General features: G+C 32.3%; 4 protein-coding genes and 1 long non-coding RNA gene across 5 annotated transcripts in view; 1 reads left to right on the top strand and 4 right to left on the bottom strand.

Annotated features, from left to right (window-relative positions):
• The window catches only part of LOC104761829 (AAA-ATPase At5g57480-like), a 3,169-nt gene extending 2,228 nt beyond the window's left edge, over positions 1–941 (bottom strand). Inside the window, exon 1 of the mRNA XM_010484966.2 lies at positions 97–941. Coding sequence (XP_010483268.1) covers positions 97–641 — 545 coding nt within the window. The 5' untranslated portion in view covers positions 642–941. The remainder of the gene's footprint in view (positions 1–96) is intronic.
• LOC104761830 lies at positions 5,721–6,543 on the top strand. The gene is made up of 4 exons (XR_002036452.1): positions 5,721–5,820; positions 6,016–6,088; positions 6,175–6,273; positions 6,357–6,543. It is a non-coding gene; the product is annotated as an uncharacterized LOC104761830 (long non-coding RNA).
• Positions 8,929–11,454, bottom strand: LOC104761832 (mitochondrial outer membrane protein porin 4-like). The gene is made up of 7 exons (XM_010484968.2): positions 11,168–11,454; positions 10,663–10,740; positions 10,508–10,575; positions 10,015–10,125; positions 9,848–9,934; positions 9,540–9,748; positions 8,929–9,465 (listed from the first exon to the last, which is right to left on the bottom strand). The coding sequence occupies exons 2-7, from the start codon at positions 10,712–10,714 to the stop codon at positions 9,165–9,167; spliced, it is 828 nt and encodes a 275-aa protein (XP_010483270.1). The 5' UTR covers positions 10,715–10,740; positions 11,168–11,454; the 3' UTR covers positions 8,929–9,164.
• LOC104761833 (hydroxyproline O-galactosyltransferase GALT3-like) lies at positions 12,487–14,048 on the bottom strand. Its single transcript, XM_010484969.1, has 2 exons — positions 13,402–14,048; positions 12,487–13,128 (listed from the first exon to the last, which is right to left on the bottom strand). The coding sequence occupies exons 1-2, from the start codon at positions 13,826–13,828 to the stop codon at positions 12,599–12,601; spliced, it is 957 nt and encodes a 318-aa protein (XP_010483271.1). The 5' UTR covers positions 13,829–14,048; the 3' UTR covers positions 12,487–12,598.
• LOC104761836 lies at positions 15,922–16,696 on the bottom strand. The gene has a single exon (XM_010484972.2). It carries the CDS (start codon positions 16,509–16,511, stop codon positions 16,128–16,130), a length of 384 nt encoding a protein of 127 aa, XP_010483274.1. The 5' UTR covers positions 16,512–16,696; the 3' UTR covers positions 15,922–16,127.

Genomic DNA, 22,975 nt, shown 5'->3' on the forward strand with positions numbered 1-22,975 from the left:
TGTTGCTTCTTTAACGGATCCATAGCCAAAGTTTCGAAAGTACTCGGATGCTTAAAAGGAACAGACTCCCATGGATGACCTCTTGAATCAAGAGACCCACCTCTCGAGTTAGTGTAAAGCAACCGATCTTGATTCTTCCGACGAATCTCGTTAGCTCTCTCCATGATGTAATCAAGATAAGAGTTGAGTATCAAAGTTTTGTCCTTTTTCTTGATCCGTAGAGTGAAACCACGTTTCTCTTCAGGTAACGGTCTCCAAGCAAAAGTCTGAGTCTGACGTTGTGTAACGACGTGTTCCCATAGAACAGTAACGCCGTTGAAGGTGTCGACGATTGAGTCGTTGTTGGAGAGACCGAACGTGATGGAGGAAGAGTTAACGGCGCGGGTGAGGCTTAAACGGTTTCCGGCGATTGAAACGGAGGAGCTTAAGTAAAGCTGAACGGCGTTGTAGAGCTCGTTGGTGTTGACGCCGTCGATCTCTGTTATGTCGAAGTAGCAGTAAGAAGAGAAGAGGTGGAAGACTCTGTTGAAGAATTTGAGGAAAGCGAAACGTAGCTCCGGTGGGAATATTGAATGCATTAAGCTTTGACAAAAGGCGAAAACTCCGAGAAGTGAAGCTAATGATGTCCAATACTCTTTCATTTTTCTTTTTTTTTTTTTGGGTTTGTGAGATTTTGGGTTCAGAGCAAAACAGAGTTGAATGATAAAAAACAGAGGAAAGGTTTGAACTTTACGGTTGAATCAAGATGAGAGACAAAAGAGGGTTATGGGTTTTGAGATATGAGGAGAGAAGAAGGAAAAAGGTGAAAGCTTTGAGAGATTCAAGAAGAGAGGATGAAGAGATGGGTTTGGTTTTCAATTTATAAACTTTGTTTGACAAAACTTTATTATAAAGAAGAGAGAAGAAAAAAGCATGATGATGGTGAAAGAGGCAAGTAAGAAAGAGGTGGTGGGGGAGACATTAAAAGGGAAACAAGTGTTAAAAAGAGATAAAAGAGTATTTGTTTGGAGTTTTTCTTTAATGTGAAATGATGAATTTAAGGTAATTAATTAGTAGTGATTTATTACGGTCAATATTTGTTTGGGAGATTCCTTTTTGTTTTCTTTATTTTTTTCGCAAATAATTGGATTTAATGTCTAGACTTTTCGTTAAAGACTTAAAGACGTAACGGATTGGAGACTTTTTTTTTTTTTTTAGTTTAATAACAAAATTTGCAACGGAATTTTTAGTTTTTGTCAAAAAAATCTCATTATTTTTTATTAATTTTTATGAGAGATGAAAGTGATTCACGTGATTAATATAGAGTGTACGTATGAGATTGATTTAGGCACGAAACGTTTTTAATAAAAAGACTTTTTATGTTTAGTAATTACAAGTGCGATGGCAAATTATTGGTGGAGTTCTTCGGAAGGGCATCGTAAAATTCATTGGCTTAGCTGGAAAAAACTATGTTTGATTAAAGATCTGGGAGGAATGAGATTTCGGGATATTAGTTTATTTAACCAAACTCTCTTGGCTAAACAAGCGTGGAAATTAATACAATATCCCAACAGCTTTTTCTCTAAGATAGTAAAGTCGAGATATTATCCAAATTCTTTCTTCATGGAAGGAGGGGTTGGCCAAAGACCATCGTACGGATGGAGAAGTATTATATTCGGAAGAGATTTGCTCAAAAAAGGTTTACGTACTAGAGTTGGAAATGGGGAATCACTACAGGTTTGGATGGATCCGTGGGTGGAAGCTGAAATCATGAGACCGCCTTGGATAAAAACTCTGTGATTAATATTAATCTCAGAGTAAAAGACCTCATAGATTTTCAGACAAGAGATTGGGATGACCAGAAGCTAGAGTATCATTTCCTGCCAGTCGATGTGGTGCGAATAAAGAAACACAAACCGGTGGTGGATAGAGAAGATTTCATGGTTTGGAGATTTAATAAGAGCGGGGATTTTACGGTTAAGTCGGCTTACTGGTTTGCTGGTCAAATAAATAAGCATCTGATTTATCAGGAAGCAAAACCATCTCTCAATATCTTGAAAGCTCAGGTGTGGAAGCTACAAACAGATCCCAAACTCAAAGTGTTTCTTTGGAAAGTGTTGAGTGGTGCTTTACCTGTTCTTTCAAAACTAAATCAGAGAGGTTTGCATTTGGATGAGAGATGTCACGTATGTGGACAGGAGGGAGAATCAATTAACCATGTGCTTTTTGAGTGTATTGGAGCAAGACAAGTGTGGGCGCTATCGGACTATCCGTCTCCAGAGTTTGGTTTTGATAAAGGCTCAGTATACTCCAATATGCATCATTTGCTGGTAAATAGAGGTAATAAGGAGTGGCCTTCTGTGCTAAGAAATAGCTTCCCGTGGATCATATGGCGTATATGGAAAAACAGGAATAGTTTCTTTTTTGAAGGAAAATGTTTTTCACCTATCCAATCAGTGCAAAAAATCCGCGATGATGTGGAGGAATGGAAAGTGGCTCAGAAAATGGATTCCAATGGGGAAGATATGAGGGAGGAAGAATCGACTGGAGCAGAAGGGGAGGCCGAAAGACGAAACCCGTTACCGGAGGTTGTAACCAACGATGTGAGGTGGGAGTGTCCACCAACCAATTGGGTTAAATGCAATGTGGGGATCTCTTGGTCAAAAAGAAACCAACTTGCAGGAGGGTCCTGGGTGTTGAGGAATAATGAAGGTACGGTTATTTTGCATAGCCGTAGGGCTTTCTCGAATGTGCCAAACAGAGACCAAGCAAGCTTTCTAGCTACACGATGGGCTGTTGAAAGTTTGGCGAGTCATAGATGTGTGAATGTGATTATAGCGATTGAAGATGTCCAGCTGGTTAAATGCATTCTGAGACCGATTGCGTGGCCTTCCTTTGCGTATGAAACAGGGGAATTGTTAAAGTGTCTAAGGTTTTTTGATCAGTGGCCACTGGTAGTAGAAAACCCAAAAGCTAATAGAGGAGCTTCTCTCATTGCTCATAGTGTTACAAGTGATTGTCGCCTACAATCCTATGTGGCGTCCGGGTATCCGGCTTGGTTACAGGGAGTGTTTGAAGATGAGAGACTCTGTTCCTCTTTATAGTGTTTTGAGGGTGTTGATTGTATTGTCTAAATGGGATTTGTGTTAACCATTTTTTGGATAGGCCAGGTCTACTTGAATGGTGAGTTTGGCTAAGGTAGGTTTAGACTAATTATGGGGAGCTAGCAGGTATTTTTTTGGAAAGCTAGGTGGTAGATCCATGTAATCCTTGTAACAGTAGTATATTTTCCTCAAAATCAATAGAAATCAGTTGAACAAAAAAAAATGTATAGTAATTACAATGTAAAATGAATCTAATAAACAAATTATGATATACATTTAAACCAAAAGGAAAATATTGTTATTTCCAGGAGGTGTGAATATAAAAAAAGGTGAAGAACTGATGTGGTGATGATGTGATAGTTCACAAAAGTATATAAGGTTAAAAAGAATTTTGGGTTGTTGCAAAGTAAAATGTTTCAGACAGGTACACAGCTAAAAGGTAAAATGCCTTGTGAAAAAAATCTACGTTCAGGTTGACTTCATTCGAACTTTATGATTGATTTGTGAAAATAAAAAAAGTAAGATGAATGTAGTTGAACATATTATTAACAAACAATGCAGTTTTAACTCAAGAGAATAAACAAGATTTTGAATCAATAAAAGAGGCAAACATTTCATGTGCTCCAAATAATTTTGGAATGGAAAACACATGACAGTTTGACAGATTCTTTGAGAACATTGTATGGGTTGGACTAATTATATATGCATTTGTCATTTGCAAATAATTCATTGGCACAAACAACTACTCCCTCCGTTTCAAAATATAGGATGTTTTAACTAAAGCACGCAGATTAAAAAAATCTTTACTTTTAACAAGTTCAACCAATCAGAAACAATACTACATAATATAAAATACTAAACTAATCTAAAAGTTGCATAGAAACTTGAAAACATCATATATTATAAAACAAACCTCTTCACTAAAACATTTTATATTTTGAAAGGGATGACGTATTTTTTTTAAAGATTACTACCAACTTTGGTATTTGGGACCCAAAAATGCGAAGTTAAATACGCCAAAGTATCTTCACATAATCAGAATAAACGTGACACTGAGGGAAACATGACCAAAGAGTATATTACAAGATGAAAAAAATAAAATCATATGCATAGCACCAAGAATCACCTAAACTATTTGATTTACTACTATTTAAATCTAGAGTTATTTGGCAAAATAGACAGTTTTTAAAACAAAATTGTAGAAGTAGTACAATCACTATTTACAATTAGCAAATTCCATATTTTTTACTGTTTTCTACTGTTCACAAGACCTTTCAACCTTCATCAACATTTCATATTTACAACACATGCCATTTAGACTCTATCTTTTTTTTTTAAAATATGCTCCCAACAATCTTAAAAAAAAAAATGCTGGGTAATTAAAATTGGTTTTCTAAAATTTTAAAGATGTATAAAAATCTAAGTTTTTTTCCTTTTTGATATGCATTTTGTTTGATGATTTTCTTTGATAATGTTAATTTTTTTTTTACAAATTTTATATCCGTACACATTATTAAGTGTACAGATGTCCGTATACATTATTAAGTGTATAGATGTTCATACACATTATTAAGTGTACAAAATAAGGTGTATAGACATCTGTACACTAAATAAGGTGTACGGATGCAAAAAATGTATATAATATATATAAAAAATATTAAATAAAATTAATATCATATTGTAAAGAAAAATATATAGATTTTTTTTGTATCCAAGAAAATTTCTAAAAAAAATTATATTAACAATTATTTGAATAATTATGATTGAAAGAAAAAAAACTTTATTTCTCATACACACATACCCTTTTGGTAATCTTCTCATCCAAACATATGTCCCACAATCTCTCCTATCTTACACATTTTCTATTACACAACACCTATTTTTCTAATTTTGAATAGTAAATGTATTAGTTTACCAATTAAGTTTTCAAAATGTACTAGTATGCAAAACAAACTCTTAAATCTATATGTACAACTAATGTTGTTTTGTCGTTTCTTATTGTTTTTATTTATCTACCTCTTAATTTTGTAACTAAGCCAGAAAGGGCAAATCCGCAAATGTAATGAGCAAGCGTATTAGCAATTCTTTTACTTCGATTCAGCCTTTAACTTTTTACATTTAGAGTTTAAAATAAGATATATGAAAAGTATGCATCAGTCTTTTGGTCAGAAAAAAAACTGGAATTTATTTTTCGTCAACAAAAATATTGGTAGTTTAAGTTTGCAAACTTTAATTATGAAGAGTAAACGGAAAATTATAAAGAATACAGAAAATTTCAAGGGTGTTGAATACTTAAGAACATTAAAGATTAGTCAAGATTTCTGACTTTAAAAATCTGTGGTTGTAAATTTTGACTTTCTTGTTCTTTTAAAAAGAAAAAAAAAACAATTTAATAACAAATAATCCTTTATACTATAAATTACAAGTCACATAGCCAATAATATTCTGCCACATAGATTTTACTTTTGCAAAAAAATTAATTAATTTAAAAAACAAGCACAGAAAAATTCAGTTTCTTCCGACTATACATTTGTCCACTATCCCACTATCTTTTCAATTTTCAGTCTATATAACTAACCACTTCTCCACAATTTTCTATTCCATTAACCAATTTCATCTCCTATATATAAAGGTCAAATCATTTGTCTCAAAACTACTAGATATTTACTCCTATTTAAAACAAATGTTCTCATTGTAGCTTCACAGCCTTCACTAAAATTTGAAAGAAGGCCTACGAGTAAGACACCAGTCACACCACTATCTATCTTTTTGTTCTAATTCAATGTGTTTTATTATTATCTTCCTCTCATATTGTATTTAGATTAGGAGTTTTGGTATTTTGATTAGGAGTTTTAGTCTTTATAAATTATCTGTAATTCTTTATGTATATTAAATATGTAGTAGTCAATGGCTAAATTTAATTCCATGGCAGGTTCTTTACGAAAAAAAAAAAAAAAGGAAGCCGGTTCTTTGGCCTCCAGCCATATACTCTCTTATGTAACTCTGTAAGTTTTTTGTTTTGTTTGAAACAATTTATATTAAAATGCTTTTATTATGCTATCAAAGTAATATTCTGTACCATGTTTTGAAGGTTGTCGAGAAAACAGTTTCAACACATTGACAATTCACAAAACCAGAGCTTTTCAACAAATATGGAGTTTAAGAAGTTTTTCGTTCTACGCTATGCTCGGTCTTTAAAAAATATTTTCTTTCACATTCTGTATTAATTCAGTATCATAATTAATAAAACATTTTGTTCATTATATATTGCAGATATAAGAAGTTTTTTGCTTTGCGTTATCAAAGAGAGGGGACCATGAAGGCAGAACCAGCAACATTTTCATCATTTCAAATAATCATCTTTGTTCACATAAGTTTATGGAAATTTGAAGCGAGAGTTAATGTATGTAGTATGTTAATTCAACTTAACTTTTTAAAAAATTATATTTAAATGATTTTCAACCCGTACGTAGTACGAGTAGAATACTAGTTCTATTAATAAATTCACTGATTCACCCCATACAAAATCTTCATCTCTTTCTAACTTCTTTTTTTAATCTCTCTCTCTCATTTTGACTTTTAAGTATGTAAAAAGTACAACATTGTGTTGTGCAGTGTCAATTCTAGGGTTTAATTTATTGTGTAGGCTCCAAGATGAACTTAATCGGTTACGTATCTCGATCGTCTCTGTAAGAGGGCGTGTTCTCCGGCCAAAATTTGGGACATGAAAACTCTTGAGGTCTGTCTCTCTCTCGTACGTTTGACTGATTAGGCTTATGTTTTTTGTAACCGGCGAGTAAAGAAATTTCGATGATTGTCCTTTTTTTAGATGTTTTGGGTGGATTCACTTCAATCAAACCTTAAGTGGTCCTTGCGTCAGACGTCAGTTGCGTGTTCTTGTGATCAGAACGATAATCTTTGCACAACATAATTACAAGACCGAAACCAATTTAATTGCGCAGATAACTTTATCAGTACTATCTAAAATACCCAACAATGATAATAATTGTAAATGAGAGCAATGTGCATCATTTAGGACAAGATTTTCATCCTTCTCTCATCTATACTAATAAAAAGTATAAACTCCTAAAGACGTCTACATAGGATTTTAAACCTCCAATTGTGATTAGACACTTCACTAATTAACATTTTTTAAAATCTCCAGAATTTTTTATATTAAGAATTATTTTAAACAATCAATCATGATTTGACATGTCATTCATTAATATTTTTTAAATTTCCAGAATTTTTTAGAGAAAGGAAAATTTAAAATTTATGGAAATAAAAGAACTATGCACAATATCCCACATCGGCTAGAAAATTTTTAGACAAAGATTCGAAACCAGTATAAATAAGATTAATATGCTTCCAACAACGAATGAGCAGGAAAGCTTGATTTATCAGGTGTCCAAGTTTAAAAGTATATTCGGTTTGATCTGCTTTTTTATTTGATCAAATTAAAACTTTAAAAAGTTTCAATATTTATAATATTTTAAACTTTTAAAAGGTTTCGAAATATAAATTTTGAACCTTTTAAAAAGTTTCAATATTTATAATATTTTAAACTTTTAAAAGGTTTCGAAATATAAATTTTGAACCTTTTAAAAAGTTTCAATATTTATAATATTTTAAACTTTTAAAAGGTTTCGAAATATAAATTTTGAACCTTTTAAAAAGTTTCAATATTTATAATATTTTAAACTTTTAAAAGGTTTCGAAATATAAATTTTGAACCTTTTAAAAAGTTTCAAAAAAATAAATTATAATATTTGAAAATTTTAAAAGTTTTAATATTTATTAGCTTTTAAAAAGATTTTAAATATTATAATTTTTAAATTTTAAAAGTTTAAAATATTATAAGTATTTATGTAAAACATAAATTATCTTATTTATCTACGTTTGTGCTTTTTATTTCTTATGAGTTGTAAAACTTGTTTTTGTGTATGATTTTATAGATGAGTTGATATTCTTTCATTGATTTTTTATTTTTTATCTTATTTTTTATTTTTATGAGAAAATAAATGATTTTGTTCTTGGAGTTTGATGGATTAACAAGTTGTGTGGTAGTCTAAAAAAAAGGTTTTTTAGTGGAAGAATGTGAAGAAGTTGACGAGGATGAAAAAGAAAAAGAGTATAGCGAAGAACCAGACGGTAAAATTAATGATGATGATTACCACAAAATTTGATAATATAAATGACAAGAAAGAATATGAAGAATAAGAAAACATTGAATAAAAAACACGAAAACATATGTGGTAGCGATGAATTAAATATGAAAACAAGTTAAATTCATGATGATAAAATTGTTTTGTTTTTCTGGTGGTCAATGAAATGGTTTAATATATGTGAGGTCGTCAGTTTAATTCGCCTCGCCTGGATGTCGAGTTAAATTCATGATTTTTTTATCAGATTTGATTTTATAACACAACTGATTTTTATATTTCAAAAAATTATGTATCTGAAATATAACTTTTTTTTTAATACTAATTTAATTTTTTTATAAGATAATATTTTACTACCGTCATCAATCATATATAGTTTTCATCAAAATATATCAAATATACCCACGTGGGTTCAAAACCTAGCATGTGCTAAAGATAACATCTCTTTTAAAAGCATTAATGACCTTGAGGATATAGCAGATCACTTCTACTTCGTAATAAAAAGCGTAACTAAAACTGATCCATCGCTGTGAAAATTTCTTCTGTTTTGGATTAACACACAAAATTAACGGCTACGCACAGTGCAAACCCCTAATGCAAGCAATGATGTGACAAAATTACACCTAATGGATTAAATCTTGCAAGCTTAGGACGTTGTCGTACGTTTATACAGGTCGATCAAATCAAGAGAAACCACAGCCTCTAGAAACAAAAACAAGTTCCATCTCAAAAAAATCGGGTTTTGCTCACTCCCTTTTCTTTCACATCACAATTAAAAAACAAATTTTAATGCAAAAAGTGATTTCATAACCCTACAAACCCTTCCATTTGAGGGAGATCTTTTAGCACTTTGGGAAAAAAAATTGAACTGTTTAATTTGTGTTCCAAACTGATATATATAAGAGAGCTCTTTCTTGTTTTATGGTTTGAGGGCGAGGGCGAGACCAAGCCTCGGTGAAGAGGTCACAGCCTTTGAGTCATACTCAGCTGAGAAAGTTATGTGCGACTTCGGTCTCCATTCTCTCTGGACCACCATCCCTGCTTTCCCGCTGTCAGAAAATCTCGTCTTAACCACTGTCAATGGATCCAAAGAGTGAGAGCTTCCGACGGTGAAGATGTTGTTATAATTGGAGAAGCGACGGATCAGTTCTGCGCCAAAGGATGTGGTTTGGTTCACCGTGTGAACGTAAGTAGCTCTTAGACTCTCCCCTTTATCCTCCCTACAATATAAATAGTCCTCATGAACCACAGCCAAAAGCAGACTGAAAAAATGAAGCATCGTGTTGTTTCTTACAGTATGAGTGCAGCAGAGATGTCTTGGTTGTTGAAACCGATCCCTGCATTGTACTTGGTTAGTGATGATGAAGCTGTGTCGAAACTGACTTCACCACCAAGATAAACATTCTTGCTTCCGATAGTTGCTGATAGATCTAGCAGAGGAGTTGGGTTGAGGCCAATGCTGGAATTAAGCGTAGCATGAGGGTGAACATATTGCACATCCAGCTGAAATAATAGCAAATAAACAGGTCATGACTTGACACTACCATTAGACTGAGACAATATGATACTAGTCGTGTTTCTCATAATGGGATATGCACTGACCTTGCCAGACTTGTGATCAGGTATTTTGAAGCTAATAACAGCTTTAGCAGATGGCATGAGATTTTTGACAGTTACTTTCGTCGACACCTGCATAAGATATATGTTCAGTAACATGGTTTAGGACAGTTAAGGTGCAAGAACATGCATCACTAGAGAAATTTGCTTACACTAGAGTGGCTGTCGATTTTCAGATCAACAATGGTGTTTTGACCTTTATATAGTGTGCTTATATCGCCAAAAAAGAAATCATCCTTCTTCAAACCAGTAGCCACAAATTCCTGTAGGAAAGAAAAACATCATTATGCAGTATCGTTTACACAGGTTTAAAGCAATTTAAAAACATTAGTTTAATGGGGAAGTAAACTATACAGCCCTACTTAGATGACACTATCACAGTCACAGCCAATATTCACCAACTTACGATAAATCAAACCATTATGTAGATATCAAAGACCATGCTTCTACGAAATGCTGCAACCATTTAGGATTTAAAAAGCATGTAATACTAGTATTCATAAGCAATTCCCTGGGTATATTGAGCACAGTCTATATCGTGGCACAATAATCGTCAACGGTTCTTATAAACAAATTATGTATTTCTATAAGATGGATTTACTCCATTGAAGTGAAAGTATCCAAGTGAAAGTATATCCTACTTACCGTTCCTGCAGTACTCAGCATTGTCAGAGTAAACTTGTGGTCAAAAATGTAGTCCTTGTTCAGGAGATCTGCAGGTGATTCAATAACTAATAGTCAATAAATGGGAACCACAAACACAGAAAAAGCAATGTCCAAGACTTGTTTAAGTTCTTAACCTTTGGCTTTCTTGCCAATCTCTGCAAACGGAGCAGGACTGCTACTTCCCATCTTCGGATGTAGAAAACAATAAATGCCTACAAAGTAGTAAAGCAGACACATAAGTCCTCCGCACAGAAGAGTTAGATACACATTAACACATTAATACCTAAAGGCAAATCACCAGTATTCAAAGATGAAAGATTCAGCAACCAATTAGATATTTATGTTCTTCTGTTGGAAGTACCAATCCAAATTCTTCAAATTCTTACAATTACAGGTCTCTTCTATACTAATCTAAAGCCTCTGTGAAATGGAAGTAACACACACACACACCAAAAAAATGGCGAGAAACAGATCGAGAGAATCGAAATCGATCAAAAAAAGCCAAATCTCCAGAATCTATAACTTAGCATAAACTAAATTCAAAAGAAACTATTCAGCTTAAGATCATCTCAGCTCGTTTGTTCTACACCGAGAAGAAAGAATCAAAAACTAACGAGATAGAGAAGATAAATTCCTTACGATACGAAAATGGAAGATCGACGAATACAAGCGGAATCGATAACAATCAAAAGTAGCTTCGTTCGATAAACCCTAAAAAACTACTTCCGTCGCCTTCGGTAATAGAATCAGGCGACGGCGGCTGAGGAAGAAGAAGAAGAAGAAGACAGTAAACACTATTTGGCAGTAAAATTTTAAAAAAAAACAAAAAAAAAGCCTCGAGAAACTCAAAGGTGAAGAAGAAGAGAGGAGAAGGCCAACGCTCTCTCGATGAGAGCAATGATATTGTCACTTGACGTTCAAGTTCGTTAGGTCACGCTTTTCCTCTTTTCTTAATAAAGGCTTTTTTGCTTATTCGTCTGTGATATAACTTATGTCACAGGCAAAGCTTGTAGCTGATTCGTGAGGCCCATTCACTCCCCCAGGCCGCCTTCGCTTCAGCTATTTGAAATGACGATTATACCCCTGATGTTGGTGCACATGACATGAGGACCAAATTTTGATTTTTTTTCCTTGATTTTGCTAAAAGCAATAATTAAGTCAAGTTTAGAGTAAAAACAGAAAATATAATATGGACAATCCTTAATTACAGTAAAACCTCTATAAATTAATACTCTATAAATTAATAAACACTATAAATTAATAAATTTTGCTGGTCCCAAGTCGGACCAATGTAAAAATTAACAATATTCGATAAGATAATAAAATAATAATTTTTTCGAAATCTCCTTATAAAATATGATCCTAATAATATCATAAATTAATAATTATGTAAATATATATATATATATACTGATATAATAGTGTATGTTTCTCCTAAAACTCAATTCTATAGAACAATTGTAATGTTTGTATTTTCAACCTATAATGATATCTCTAAAATATTTTATAACATGTCATACAAATAATTAAATTTAAAGTTTTAATTTTTAGATATGCATCATTTACAATTTGATAATTTGACAGATTATTAAAATAGGAGAATTGATATTATTATTCATAGATTTGAATTTATGTGTCTCATGTGTATAAGTCAATTTGTCTATAATATTTGTAATTTATTGTAAATAGTGCTTTCTAAATATTACAAGTTCAATTCCTAAACCATAAAATTTATAACATCCGAAAGTTTAATCTTATTTTGCTATAGTTGTTCCAATTCATATTTTTTTAAAAAATAAACAATTAAAAATATATCTATAAATTATTAATTATTAATTTACACTTTAAAATAATAATTATTAATTTATAGATAAATTAATATCACTATAAATTAATAAAATGTCTTAGTCCCAACATTATTAATTTATAGAGGTTTTACTGTAGTTTACTACACATCCGACCAAAAAAAATATCGATTATTAGAGAGAGTAATATAACGATCACAAAATCAATTTTAGAGAACAGTGTTAAGAATAAAAATATGAGAATCTGATAAAAACAAGAGTCTATCTACGGTATGTGGTATAATTTAGAAGGCTTGAGATTGCTAGTAACATTGAAATAGTTCAATGTACGTATCCACTTCTCTTGGTTCTTTAACAAATGAACGGCAATAGTCTCAGGCCAAAGCTCATGTGTGCATCTAGTCGGTGGCTCGGGGAAATTATACATCGACCACTTAGCGTTAAACCGGTTTTTTCCTCGTCTTCCTTCTCTAATCCAATCGCCAAACACTTTGTCTTCAGGACCTTCTAGATGTTTCTTGGGAATTTCCGAGTCTTTGAGCCAAACCGCAATGTCCCATGAGACTAAGTAACCCATTCCTGACATGTAGTGGACGAATGGGTCCATGCTTGGACATGGAATGACGTAGCCGTAGTAGAGATCTTCTCGAGGTAGTGGTCTTAGAGATGCAACGAGACTTTCTAGTCTTATGTATGTGTCGTCGTCGGCTTTCATTACGTAATGGTACGGTGGGTTTGGTGCATCGGTTTCGTTGAATAACTCTGGTAAGCTTGAGAAGTATGTGTACGTTTTGCCTGTAGATATTTGCAAGAGTTAAGTTAGTTAAAATTCAACTAATTAAGCCGCTCCAAATCGAACTAAGACTTTGCTAAAGACTAAATATAGAGGAAAGAAGAAAAATTCAATTCGACTTTTGTGTGTTTCTAAGAATTTCTACATATAAAAAAAATACCTAGACCGAAACATAAAGTGACATAATTAGCAAGTTTCTCTGTTTCTGTATGATTATACCAAATCAAACCAAGCATGTAACCAAAATAAGAGTGGGTTTGAGATAAACCAGTTACCTTTATTCATATTCTCATTGCAATTGAGTATGATGATATCATCAAAACGCATAATCTCCAAAGCAACAAGCACTTTCTGGTCTTCTTTAGTCAGGTTACAAAACACAAACTTCACATCAACCTTAACACCGTCCGGAACAACTTGTGTACCGTAGATCATCCGGAGAAAATGCCTACGTGGGTACTGATCAGGAAGCGTAAGGATTCCAATAAGAATCCTAATCTCATCATCACCAGAAGAAGAAGACAACAACGATGAACCATTATTGTTATTCATCGGGACGTTGGACAAAGCACATCTTCCAAAGCTCAATAAGCTGTCGAATCTGATCTCGTTGATGAAAGCTAATACACAAAGAGCTATGATGAAGAAGAAAGAAGGGATTATGAACTTTCTTCCTTCCGATCTTGGAGTATAATTTTTCATCTTCTTTTTCTTTTCTTCAAATGGAGCTTTAGGAGATGTTGGAGAAACAGAGGAGGAAGAAGTAAGAAACTAAATAAATAAAAACGAAACTTCTTTTTACCTTAAATGAAACGCATTAGGATATTTTGTTTTTTTGGGGTTATGGGGAAGCAAAAAAGAGCTTTAGAGAAGCTTAAGGAACGTGAGGTTCAAAGTTGAGTTTGTAAATGAAGCAAGTGCAGTGCTTCAAGATTTCACGCCATTCATCATGCTATTGTCTCTACTTATTTATATATTTACTTTATTAGTTACACTGTAGATAATGATTTTTTCTTTTCTTGAATTCTGAATGAATCATCTTTTTTTATTTCCTACATTCTTTTAACAAAATATAAGTCAAATGAGTTCAACTTGAATATGGATATTTAGTTGGAAGCAAAAAAGTGGTGGATCTAAGCCTAATGTCTGGCCAGAAATGTTGAATATATAAAATTAAATGCTTCTTTAAAGTTAAAAAAAAAATATATATATATATATACATATAGCTTGCAAAATTGAAAGTAAGGTGATTGGAGTCAAAATTAAATTTGGTAAAATAAAAATAAGGAACGTGGGTGGGTTTCGAATTTCGTGACCCGCAACAGTCTCATCTTGCCACTTCTTAATTCAGCCGTTGACTTCCACTAGATCTTAGTACTTGCTTAGATAGTTAGATTTGTATGACTCATACTCCATCAAAAAAAATTGTGTCTATTTTGTTATACGATTTGCAAAATGTTATTCATAAGAAACATTTGATCTAAATGCAAAAGTGTGTGGAAAATGAAAAGAAAAAATGCAAAAGTGTTTTTAGATTTACATCATTGACTTATTTTGCAAAGTCAAAACGAGTACAATGGTCAATGATGCTTAATGCTTAGTTTCGGAGTTTTTGTGGGCCTAAAGTGGAGGTAAACGTAGTCAATTAGCAATAACGTCCAATATCCAAATTCAGCCCAATTAGGTCACATCCTTTAGAAGAAGAATGTAGGCCAATGGAGGACCACACGACTCATTTAGGAAAATTAAAACATGAATATAATGATGATCGCAAGAAACTTTATTATGCTCATCTGTATTAACATTTTTTGAAGTACATAATTTTGTGTTATATCCTTTTAGATTTTTTTTTTAAAAAAATATTTACAACATTAACCCCTAAAAAATTTCCAAAACTAACATTATTCCAGATTTTGTTTTATAAATATTTTACATTTTATTTCAATTAAGAAAATAACAGCAATCAATATAGAAATAGAAGCTATCATATATTTAACCATACATTATGTTGTGTTTTAAAGATATTTTATATCTGAATCCTTCTTCATAAACAAAGAAAAAACAATTTGATTCTCATTTTGTTTTCCAAAATCTGTGAGCTTTGATTCTTAACGTAATAAAAACTTCGATTGAAAATTATTTAAATATTATAATTAACATATATAAATTTAATAAAAAATTTAATTATTATGAATATGTAAAATTAAAAAATTTCTAAAATACTATATAATGTGGTTATATAGTAGATGAGTTATAAAGAGAACATGCTGAAATTAATAAAATATTATTAAATTTGTGTTAACACGGGTTAAATCCTTAATTAATTATTTCTCAACACTACTATTTAGAATATTTGACATAAAATCAAGTTGATTTAACTAAGATTGTATAAAATAATTAAATCATTATGAAAAATGTGATTTAGTCACAGCGTATAATTATTGATTATGTATTTAGATCTCTTATTTTTTTGTTATAATAATTAAAAATCAAAATAGAATCTCAAACACTAAACAAAACAAACTAAATATAACAAACAAATGGTTATGATGTGTATTGTAGGTAAAAAATAATATAAATATTTAGCTATACAACAACTAGAAAATTTAGTTATTCCTCTATTTACAAAACATTCAATATTTAACATATAGATACAACATAAAATATAAATTATAATAGAAATTATATGTCTGCGGTGTACCGCGGATTCAAATCTAGTAATAACTGAAAACAAGACCATATACAGTAGTTCCATGGAACGCATCAAACAAAAGCTTTGAATACTCACCCAAACCGATGAAATGAAATTACATATTATCACATTTTCCTCTCATGAGATCATTATAAAATGTAAATGAACAAATGTGACACTAATAACAATGGGATAAGCCAACCACTACAAAAAGATATAGCAGGCCTCTCCCCCTCTGACCCAATGAAATTTATAGGATCTTATTTATTACAACAAATATGAACGAATGAATAAAAGTGAAAAGAAAATTTAAGGCGACCTGTAGTTGAAACTCTGATTATTACCCAAACAATATTTAAGCTCCAAAGAGATTTGTCTCTCAATCTTAAGCTGCTTGTAGAAATTAGCTATGAACATCTCAGCTTTGCTGTCTATGTCTTCGTCCGAGGATGGATCGTAACTCCCGGTTCTATACAACGCTCCTCTTGAAGAGCCCGGTTCACTCTCTGTATATGCCGCTGCTAAACCGGGTCTCTCGTTGAAACTTAACCGAAGAGACGAGGAAGAAGAGGAAGAGCCAAGCATCGGTACGAGACTCCATAGGCTGTTTATCTTGAAACTTAACACGAACTTTACTTTATTCACGGCTTGTCTCAACCGGTCTAGTAGCGAACTGTCTTTGCTCTTTGCCATGTCAGCAATACAATACGTCAATACCTTCTCTCTCTCTCTCTCTTTTTCTCTGCGTTAGAAATGGATCTTTTGTGTGTGTGTGCGGTTTTTGAACTATGTTGGAATTGAAAAAAGTAAGGGTCTTATATAGACACGGGTAATGTCGGCTGCAGCCTCTTGTTCTACGCAAATTTTCAAAGAAAACTGTATAACACATAGTTTTTTAATTATTATAATGTATAGATTTTTTTTTTTGTGCAAACAAGAACTTTCATTAGTTAAAGCCTCAAGAGAGGGAAATTCAGACAATCAAAGGTTAAAACATAACAAGAGGGATAGAGATAATGGTTACATGAGTTTTCCAAAGGGGTACAGTTTGAAAAATCTTTCGAGACCATTGTGGAGTCGACCATGAAGAATAACTTCGCGACTTCCTTGATCAGCTTGTGATCATAATCGCTATGCGCAAAATATGCAACCAAGCTTTTAGAAGGGTGCTCCATGAGGGAGACAAGGATTTGGGTGTCAGCCAATATGATAAGGATCATAACCAAGAAACCAAGGATCTTCAAACTTGTGGGCTCATAACTCTTGGCATTAGATGAAGCTATCTTCGGGAAACATAAGTAAGAGGTGCAAAACCGTAACATAGCAGGTGAGTCCTCCCTCCCATGAAGCCAATGGCCTTGGAGGTTAAGGAGATCCATACAAAGCTTGTAGTCGGTTGAACCTTGGGAGAGAGAAAGCAGCCCGAGCTTACATCCTTTTGGCAGTTGGTTAAAAAAGGTAGTGGGGGTTTCAATAAGAGTGTAGTTACATAGATAGATGCAACACTGTAACAGAGCAGGTGTGTCCTCCCTCGCATGAAGCCAATGGCAATGGAGCTTAAGGAATTCCACACAAAGCTTGTAGTCGGAGTTGCCAAGAAGCCGAAGAACAAACTCTAGGTTGAATTGATGATAGATGGGATTGGGGATTTCAAGGGTAAGGTTCCTGAAGAGGATGCTATCCTTAGGTAATTCTAAAAGCCAGGTTCTCATAAGCAGTTTGTACCAACAAAGGAACATTGTTTGACTAGGTTCTAATCGACGTCTTCTATCAGCTAGTTCCAGAAGTCGAGACAATGGTTCGCTAGGATGGGACATAAGAAAATTCAGACCAAACCTGGAATCCTTGAGCGTATTACGTGTGGGATACCTTAAGGAGATGGGCCACCATGGAGAGGAAATTGGGCCTAGGCCCATATGGCATAAATGAGGGTCCAAACGAGGGACATCCCGAACAATTAGGTTAACGCCACCACTTCTCCTCTTTGGCTTTGTCGGAGCAGTCGTTTGTCGGATTCTCTTTGGCTTCGTCGGAGCCATTATACGCTGGATTTTCCCCGGTTGGAGACAACTCAAGAACTTCTTGAAAGATCTGGAGAGATTCGCTTGGGGCTTAGATGAAACGTTTTGCAACGCCGGCGTCGAGATCCGGTGGTGGGGTCCTTCAGATGCGGTCGGGAGCTTACCAGTTTCATGAGATTTGGGTGTACCGCAAAAGTCACTCCCAGGTTCGCTAGATGAGGTTCCGCTGGTAAAGGAAAGCTCCTTAGGGTTCATATGGGACAGGGGAAACAGAGGCAGTGATGGGAATAGCCGGCTGCGAATTCCGGCGAGCTTCTCAGAGCACATCCAAGGGTTTCTACCGTCGGTTAAAGGTACAGGGAAATAAGTTTGGAAAGATTGAGTAGACAGCCAAAACGAAAAAGAAAAATAGATCGAAGTATAGCAATAGCAGACAGAGGATTTAAATCCCCAACGCCGACAAGCAGAGACTTTATCGGCGCCAGAGGAGAGGATCAGATAAAGCGTCTCGATATTCGGGTCAGAGAGAATTCTTTTTTACGCCGGTATTATTATAATGTATAGATATACATAGGAATAGGAAAGTGATTGGAAGTTTACGTACCAATATTGAGGCGTATCAATATGGTATAGCGAGTGAGTTTTTAAAATTTCGTTTTATATTTTTTTCTCTGAATTTTCTAAAAGAGAAGTGGTGTGCAAGTAGATGCACAAGATCGTATATTCGAGTATATTATAAGTATGTTCTAGTGGTTACCAGTTACATTAATTTACAAATCATATATACTTATGTTTTAAGGGTCCCTGCATGGGAAATCGAACTCGAGCTAGATTTGAGAATGACACCAAATGACCAAACCAATTAAATTGTGTGTTTCTTTACAGTTTCAACCTTCAGAAATTAGACGCCTCTAAAATTTATTTACATGTGAATTTTATATTTGAACACATGTTATTTAATTAAATTGAAAATAACTTATACAGAAAGGCTGAAAGGGGAAATAAGAACTAAGAAAAGAATGGGTCAGTCAACGTTGCGGGCGAAGACTTGCTTATATGTTTTCTTAATCGCGTTGTTAGTTTTATCGGATATCTTGTAAGACACGAATGATAACAACGACTGTTTCTTTTAATTTTTTTTGGTCAACCTGTTGATCTCTTATGTGTTATTTATTAACAAATTAACTTGGATTTATCAAATATAATCAATATTGATAAACCGTTTCTAACTTGTTAAGAACGAAAGTTATATATGGAAAAAGCAATAAAATTTGTAAGCTTCATTATATCTTCAAAAATGTTTGTTGTTCATATACTGTAAGTTTATTGTGTAATTTCATTAATTTTAGTTTAAAATTTATTGTAACTAATCGTATATACTAATTATATTAGTTTGATTTTTTTTTTTTTTGAACAAAATTATATTAGTTTGATAAGAATGAATATTGATCAAACAAAGAATAAAACAGAAACTCAAATTTTAAGTGAAGACAAAGAGATGGTGAGCCGTTACTTTAAAGCCCATCCCCATTAAGAAAGCCTGTTCTTAAAAGTCGCCACAAGAAATCCGAAGTCTTACAAAATCGAAATGTCTTCTATTCTTAATTTATCTTCTCAGCTAAAATGCTTTAATATGTAAAGTTTATGGATAATCTAAATTTTTACACACCTTGAAAAAAATTTAGAAGCAAATAACAGTCAACTAGAGATAACTGTTTTGGTTTGTCTGATACGCATTTATATACTCCATATAGTATATATTATTATCTACAAATTACGGAATCATCACATACAGTATATTATTATTGTTAACGACTGATCCAAAATTAAACAGATTAAGATTCTAAGTTTATAACATACCGTAACAAAATTAATAATTAAAAAAAAAACAGTTAAGCGTGGAATAAATGACAAGACATCAGTTTTATGTTCACGCTTGCAACTTCCAATTGTCAACTTTGCTTCACTCTTTTGTCTGCCACCTTTTTTTTTTTAAATCCGAAACTTCTTTTTCTTTTGGTACAGCAATTTTAATTAAAATGCATAATTACAACAATTCATATCCATTTTGATTTTATTCTCCTTTTTTTTTTGTCATCTTCTTTTATAGCCTCTTAATTTCATTGATAACTCCAGCTAATAATTGTTTTGTTCAGTTAAACTTGTTGCACCAAAACACAAAAATTATTTAGTCAAACTAATTAATAATTTTATCATATACAGGAAAAGTATACCATTCCTATTTGTGTATTTAACGTGCTATGAATTTCTTGGTCACTTGGTTTCTCTGATACTTTACTTTCCAACCAATGTAGATTAAGTAAATTTCTAAATCTGTATTACTATATACATTACATGGAGTGGCTAATGGCTATAGCTAATAGAAATGAATGATTTTCTAAAACCTAATTGCAGTTCAAATTATTGCGGAATGGAGACGTTAGGAAACGTAGCCAAAAGGTCCGAAAGCATTATGATATGAATCATATGATATATAGCATTGATTCAGAGCCAAACATTTCATATCACTAATCTGTCGCTATTTTCGATTGTTTAAGGATGCGTTTAACTCTTCGTGGATAGAAATACAAGCTTTCGATATATATGGGACAAGACGCTAAAAGAAAGTGACGTGTGGAGTTTCGGATAAGAACACACAGTAAAATGATGAATTGAGATTGCATTATGCATAGTATCCTCCTCTCCTTTGAAGACATTCACATGAATTTTGTTTTTTATAGATTCATGGCCACTAAAAGTAAAGTTTATAACGATTGAAGCTTGTACAGTGACTTGCACCATACGATACAGTTTGTTTTTCTTGAGTGTTGCTTTAGGTTGGTCCATTGCAAATTTCTTCGACTATCTCGATTAAATTTCTTGGTTGAGACTGGGTCATAATGGACCTACCATTATCGATACAGGAAATGTTAAATTGGCATATATAATCACAGATTATTTTTGTCTCCCTTCTTTAACTACTTTCGTTTTAACTACCAAAACTTTTTTTTCGGTTTTTTTTTTTGACAGCATACCAAAAAATTGTAATTGTCTTAAAGTGATGATTACCAATCAAAACCTAAACATGCTTCAACATGCATGTAATAGACCATTTTAAGAGGTATTGGCAAACATTATACTTTTCATTGTCCTATAATTTATATCATCTTAAGAACGTAGATACTGTAGACTAGTTTTTCCCCTAGATATATGCATGCATCTTATACTTTTATTTGGTAGAATGTTCAATAAAATTTTCACAGCACAACTGTAGTGTAATTCAGATCACTCGATCACCATGTATATATTCTATTCACATTCTGAAAATATTAAAACTATATCGCTAAAATGAACAAAAGTGTTAATTTAAAATTTGTTATTCATTTCTACTATAGATTTAATTTACTATTTCAAGTCATCCTAACATATATTACTATAGGAGATACATTAACAAACACAAACCATGTGTATGAATTGAATATGAGGTAACAAATGTTGGATTTGAGATTAAACTAAGATATTCTAATTAGAAGTGGACAAAGAAAAACATGTTCGAAACCATTCCGTCTAAGTTCTTTCAATGGATATATATATACATACTACTAGTAATCATAAATATAAAAATCACAGACCAAATATTTGTTACAATTTACAAAGTACAAAGACTATATGCTTTGACTGATCATTATATGTATATTATATCGAATTAGTTTACTCTCTTTTTTTCCCCTAAATCTTAGTTTCGAATCTGTATAGAACTAATCAAGAAAATTAACATGAACATAACAAATCATGTGAAACAAATCTTGTTGTGTTGTGTCTGTAATAAAGAGACAAAATGCTCAGCGCAAACCTAGCCGACTGTTTAGATTATAATCCCACAATCATGGTCTAATCTTGTTCTAATCATTCCCTTTTATTATTTTAAAAATTTTAAAAGTATATTACGAATTTATTAGTTTTATATTTGATCAGATCTCATCTAATCCTCTCATACACCTTTTTTTCTATATATATGTAAGTGGACATAATGGGAGCGTAATGTCGACGATTTTTCCTATTGGTTGACGTCGTACGCCGAATTTACAGAAGCCAATCAATTTGATGAATTTGTTTTTTTTTATATAAATAATCAGCAAAACTTATACTACTTATTAATAATTATTTTCCCATCGCTTTATATATAATTCAGTCCCATTCATTTCCCATGTGCCATCCTGAGTTGCTACGTTGTTAGAATTATTTAATTAAAACACAAATTTATTTAACAAACAGTATACTACATCGTTCCAACCTATTGTATCGCGACCTGCTATAAATGTAAGAGCTTTATAATTTTTTAGATAACGAGGCATTTGTCTATTTTGATTTTTGACAGTGTTTAATTTACATGGGAATTTAAGTTAACAACAACACTTGATGGCAACTAAGAAATACAACTATGTTTTTGTTAACCAAGAAATAATTATTTTTCAAGAATATCACGAAAAAAAAAATTATCAAAGATGTGGCTCGTCTACCTGAATATTCATTCTTAACAAAACTTAATTTACAAAAAGGTGTCAAAGTTAATGTAGAAAACTAGATTTTAACCCGCGGTAAACCGCATGTATATACCTTTTTTTATTTATATTTGATGTTTATTTTTTTATTATTATTATATATATTATGTTGTATTTGTTTGTTAAATATTGGATGTTTTGTGAATAGAAGAATAACTAAAATTTTCAGCCGTTTTTGCGGCTAAATTTTTATATTAATTTTTTAACCTGCAATACATTTCATGACCATTTGTTTATTATATTTAGTTTGTTTTGTTTAATGTTAGAGATTATATTTTGATTTTTTAGTTATTATAACAAAAAATAAGTGATCTAAATTCATAATAACTAATATATACGCTGTGATTAAGTCATATTTTTCCTAATGATTTAATTATTTTATACAATCTTAGTTAAATCAACTTGATTTTATATGTCAAATATTCTAATATTAGTAGTGGAAAATAATAAAATGAGGATTTAACCCTTGTTAGCACCAATTTACTGATATTTTATTAATTTCAATATGTCCTCTTTATAATCCATCTACTATATAACCATCTTATATAATATTTTAATTTTTTTTTTTTTTTTT

Source organism: Camelina sativa, chromosome 18, assembly GCF_000633955.1.
Source record: "Camelina sativa cultivar DH55 chromosome 18, Cs, whole genome shotgun sequence".
NCBI lineage: Eukaryota > Viridiplantae > Streptophyta > Magnoliopsida > Brassicales > Brassicaceae > Camelina > Camelina sativa.

What these genes read in the sequence shown, in the direction of transcription:
- LOC104761836 (XM_010484972.2), bottom strand. Translation starts at nt 16,511, where the DNA reads ATGGCAAAGAGCAAAGACAGTTCGCTACTAGACCGGTTGAGACAAGCC.
- LOC104761833 (XM_010484969.1), bottom strand. Translation starts at nt 13,828, where the DNA reads ATGAAAAATTATACTCCAAGATCGGAAGGAAGAAAGTTCATAATCCCT. An exon ending in CAATGAGAATATGAATAAAG is followed by an intron (nt 13,129 to 13,401) that starts GTAACTGGTTTA and finishes AAATATCTACAG; the next exon opens with GCAAAACGTACACATACTTC.
- LOC104761832 (XM_010484968.2), bottom strand. Translation starts at nt 10,714, where the DNA reads ATGGGAAGTAGCAGTCCTGCTCCGTTTGCAGAGATTGGCAAGAAAGCC. An exon ending in GATTGGCAAGAAAGCCAAAG is followed by an intron (nt 10,576 to 10,662) that starts GTTAAGAACTTA and finishes AATCACCTGCAG; the next exon opens with ATCTCCTGAACAAGGACTAC. An exon ending in ATCTCTGCTGCACTCATACT is followed by an intron (nt 9,466 to 9,539) that starts GTAAGAAACAAC and finishes TTTATATTGTAG; the next exon opens with GGAGGATAAAGGGGAGAGTC.